Source organism: Chrysochloris asiatica, unplaced genomic scaffold, assembly GCF_000296735.1.
Source record: "Chrysochloris asiatica unplaced genomic scaffold, ChrAsi1.0 scaffold00213, whole genome shotgun sequence".
Lineage (NCBI taxonomy): Eukaryota > Metazoa > Chordata > Mammalia > Afrosoricida > Chrysochloridae > Chrysochloris > Chrysochloris asiatica.
This window is the reverse complement of record NW_006408731.1, coordinates 1,886,178-1,890,391: the sequence shown is the minus strand read 5'-3', so window position 1 is coordinate 1,890,391 and position 4,214 is coordinate 1,886,178. Positions and strand designations below refer to the sequence as shown.

Genomic DNA, 4,214 nt, shown 5'->3' with positions numbered 1-4,214 from the left:
GGGGTCTTCCTCTTTTTCTCTGACCCTCCACCTTACCCAGCATGACATCCTTCTCAAGCGACTGTTCCCTCCAGACAATATCATTGATATCACATGTTTAAGTTTTTGCTGATGATAATCGGACACTGCCAGAAATTCAAGCTGGATTCAGAAGAGAATATGGAACTAGGGATATCATTACTGATGTCAAATGGATCTTGGTTGAAAGCAGAGAATACCAGAAAGAAGTTTACTTGGGCTTTATTGACTATGATAAGGCTTATGACTGTGTGGATCATGACAAGCTATAGATAACATTGCAAAGAGTGGATATTCCAGAACACTTTAATTGTGCTCATGAGGAACCTGTACATAGACCAAGAGGCAGCTGTTTGGACAGAACAAGGGGACACGGATTTGTTTAAAATCAGGAAAGGTATGTTCCAGGGTTGTATTCTTTCACTATTATTCAGTCTGTATGCTGAGCATATAATCAGAGAGGTTGGATTATATGAAGAAGAAAGTGTCATCAGGATCAGAGGAAAACTAATTAACAACCTGAGACGTGCAGATAATGCAACCTTGCTTGCTGAAAGCGAAGAGGATTTAAAATACTTACTAGTGAAGATCAAAGACTAGTTTGGATTGTACCTCAAAACAAAAATCCTCACAAGTGGAGTAATAACATCATGATGAATGGAGAAGAGATTGAAGTTGTCAAAGACTTCCTTTTGCTTGGACCCAAAATCAACACTTGGCACAGCTAAGAAATCCAATGATGTATTAAATTAGGCAAATCTGCCTCAAAAGACCTCTTAAAGTGTTCAAAAGAAAAGATATCAGTTGGTCCACCTCACGCAAGCCATGATATTACTATGGTATTTTCAGTAGCCTCACATGCATGTGAAAGTTTGACAGTGAATAAGGAAGACCACAGAAGAATTCATGAGTTTGAATTATGTATGATGTTGCAGAAGAATATTGACAGATGGACTGCCAAAGGAATGAACAAATTTATCTTAACAAAGTTTAGCCAGAATGCTCCTTAGAACTGTGGATGGCAAGACTTTGTTTCTCTTACTTTGGACATGTTATTAGAAGAGATCAGTCTCTGGAGAAGGACATCATGCTTGGTAAAGTGAAGGGTCAGTGAAAAAGGAAGACTTCCAAGGAGATATATTAGTATAGTCGTAGCAGCAACGGGCTGAAGTGTTACACCAATTATGAGTATGATGGAGGACTGGGCAATGTTTCATTCTGTTGTGCAAAGGGTCCCTATGAATCAGAACCTACTTGAGGGCACCTGATAACAATACTAGTAAAACAGTATTAGTGTTAACTGTTGGCTAGGGTAATGGAAATCTTCTCTGTATGTTTGTATATAACTGGGGTTTATAGTAGTAATCACGTTGTTGTTGGGTGCCGTGGAGTCGGTTCCAACTCATAGTGACCTTGTATAGGGTTTCCAAGGAGCAAAGTGAGTTCTTATACCTCATAAGAAAGCAAACTTGCAGTGACTCCTATGACATGTTTGTTGAATCAATATGTTGATATTAAAGGATATTTTGCTTGATGGTATGGGTGTGTATATACTGTCAATAACTTACTTTGCAATTATATCCCTAAAAAATTTAACAATACTTCTTTCACACATTATGCTTTTCAAAATGCTTTATCATACCAGAGAGCTTCAAAAAGTTCGTGGAAAAATTCCATTTTCCCACTAACTTTTTGAAGTCCCTCATACATTCTCTCATCTGATCATCCAAACACTAGTTGAGAAGAATACAGAAGTGATAAGGAAACCAATGTGGTTATTTCCCAAATTTTTAACAATTAGCAAAGCCAGTACTGGAATCTGGACATTGTGGCTCTAATCTAGTCCTCAAGGTTTCCAACCAGCGATAGTGTAGCATTTAGATTCCAAGACAATGTTATATTAGAGCAAATAATTAAATTTTGATTAATTTCATTGCCTGGTAAAATTGATTATAGGGAGGAAAGTTAAGCTATCAGGAAGGTTTGGCAGGAAAGGGACATGGTGACGACAATGAGAAATGACTGAGTCAAAGCCAGTGCTTTCCCATACCCAGGTCAAGTCCTGAAATGTTCTGATAGGACTTGCTGCTATTTCCATCATAGACAAATTGTTGAGTAAACCACTGAAAGCCATCTTTAATCATTTAAAATAATTGTTGCACAGTTGGGATTCCTAGGTCTATTGATGGTCTGTGGGTAGTTTCAGAATGACCAAATAGTCAACAACTTCTGTCCCCTGCAAACATCATCATCAAAACAGCTTTGTTCTTTTTTTCAGGGTATGCTTTTTTGTTTCCCTCATTCTCTTTTTTGTGTTTTTTTTTAATTTTTCATTTTTTTTGTGTGTGTGTGTGTGATAGTTTACATGGGGGAACATTAGCTTTACACTCATTCTATCATACATCGTTTCATTGCCATAGTTACCATCCCGTCCATGCATCATCACACATGACTTGCATGTTCTCTACTTTCAGCTAATTATTATCCCTCATAAATGCTTTACTTTAGTGTTCCTCATCACTACATTCCCATCAGACCCCAATCCCATTACCCTCTTCAGTCACTTTTACTCCCACTTACTGCCTGGTTCAGGCCCCTGCATGTTTCTCCTCTGTCTTCATTCCCCATCTCTGTTTTCCAGTCTCCTTGTCTATCCCTTTTAATTATCCTTGGCATGTCTATAGCCCCCTTTTACCATTCTGCCTTTCCACAGGATTGCCAGGTAGTTCCTTGTTCCACACTTTTGATCTTTTTCTTATTTCTTAATCCACTCCAAACAATATAATCTCCTGCTCTCCTTCTTACTGAGCTCTTCTTAATTTTCTCCCTATGTTATGAACTATGATATGATGGTACCAAAAATTAAGATGATACCAAAAATCTGATGTGTGTTGTATATGACTTCTCATTGTAACACATTCATAACATTTCCGTGTTCTTTCTTCCATAGGCTTTTCCCATCTTAAACCTAAAATAGAACCTATTTGTGCAATGTTTGTTTGTTATAGGTGATAAAACCAGGACTGAAAATGAAGAGTTGACTCAGCAGGAGGATATGCCCAAAGACATGGAGTCTCTTGGGGAGATAAACAAAAGATTTAACAAAGACGTTCCTCAGCATCCTGAATCCAAGGATGCTACTGAAAGTGAGAGCAGATTAAAGTGGCAACAGAGGGGAAGAAGACGATATAAATGTGATGAATGTGGAAAAAGTTTCAGTCATAGCTCAGACCTGAGTAAACACAGAAGAACTCACACTGGAGAAAAACCCTATAAATGTGATGTGTGTGGAAAAGCCTTCATTCAACGCTCACATCTCATTGGACATCATCGAGTACACACTGGAATAAAACCCTATAAATGCAAAGAGTGTGGGAAAGACTTCAGTGGTCGCACAGGTCTTATCCAACATCAGAGAATACACACAGGTGAAAAACCCTATGAGTGTGATGAGTGTGGAAGGCCTTTCCGTGTAAGTTCAGCCCTTATTCGACATCAGAGAATTCACACCGCAAACAAACTCTATTAATATACTGAAAGTAAAAAGATTCCTTTAGATACTCAGGACTAATTATTTATCAGAAGACTACCTTAGAGACTTTGAGTATTCGGAATTTGGGCTACGTTTCTGTTATTATTAAAAACTTCTCTGGTACCAGAGAATCTACTTGAATAAAATTTCCTTCAGTTCTAAATTAAGTTTGGGAAGGAATTATGAGTTATTTCAGAAAGTCTTGTCAAGTCACAGTGCTGCTCACCTGCAGCCCAAGATAGCCATGGTTTCTGATTAAAAGACAGTGAGCTGTACCTCTCTCTGCTCTAGCTCTTTTTTACCTGATTACCCAGAGTATGACTTTAGGCAAGACTTCCTAATTTTTCTGTCTTCAATTCTCCTATAAAGTGCAACTGATAAGAGGCCCACCAGGTATGTTGTGAAAATAAATTTAAATAGATGTGAAAACTTCTTTTGAAATTAACTAAAGCAATGTACATTACTTTTTCCCCTTAATTACTTAGTTATCTGTAATAACTAAATCTGATGATTTCCACATTCCATTGGGTCATCTCTCTTTTGAATGGGCACAAATATGGATCTCTTCCAATCAGTGGGCCAATTTTATTGGCATCGATGTGTGAGTGTCTCCAGTGCTGCATTAGTTTGTTGAACGATTTCAAATTGTATCCCATCAATTCCC

At 37.9% G+C, this 4,214-nt stretch overlaps 1 protein-coding gene across 1 annotated transcript in view; it reads left to right on the top strand.

Moving 5' to 3' along the window:
• The window catches only part of ZSCAN16 (zinc finger and SCAN domain containing 16), a 12,871-nt gene extending 9,190 nt beyond the window's left edge, over positions 1 to 3,681 (top strand). Inside the window, exon 3 of the mRNA XM_006872796.1 lies at positions 3,027 to 3,681. Within this exon, the coding sequence (XP_006872858.1) occupies positions 3,027 to 3,547 (521 nt within the window). The 3' untranslated portion in view covers positions 3,548 to 3,681. The remainder of the gene's footprint in view (positions 1 to 3,026) is intronic.
• Positions 3,682 to 4,214: the final 533 nt, after the last annotated feature.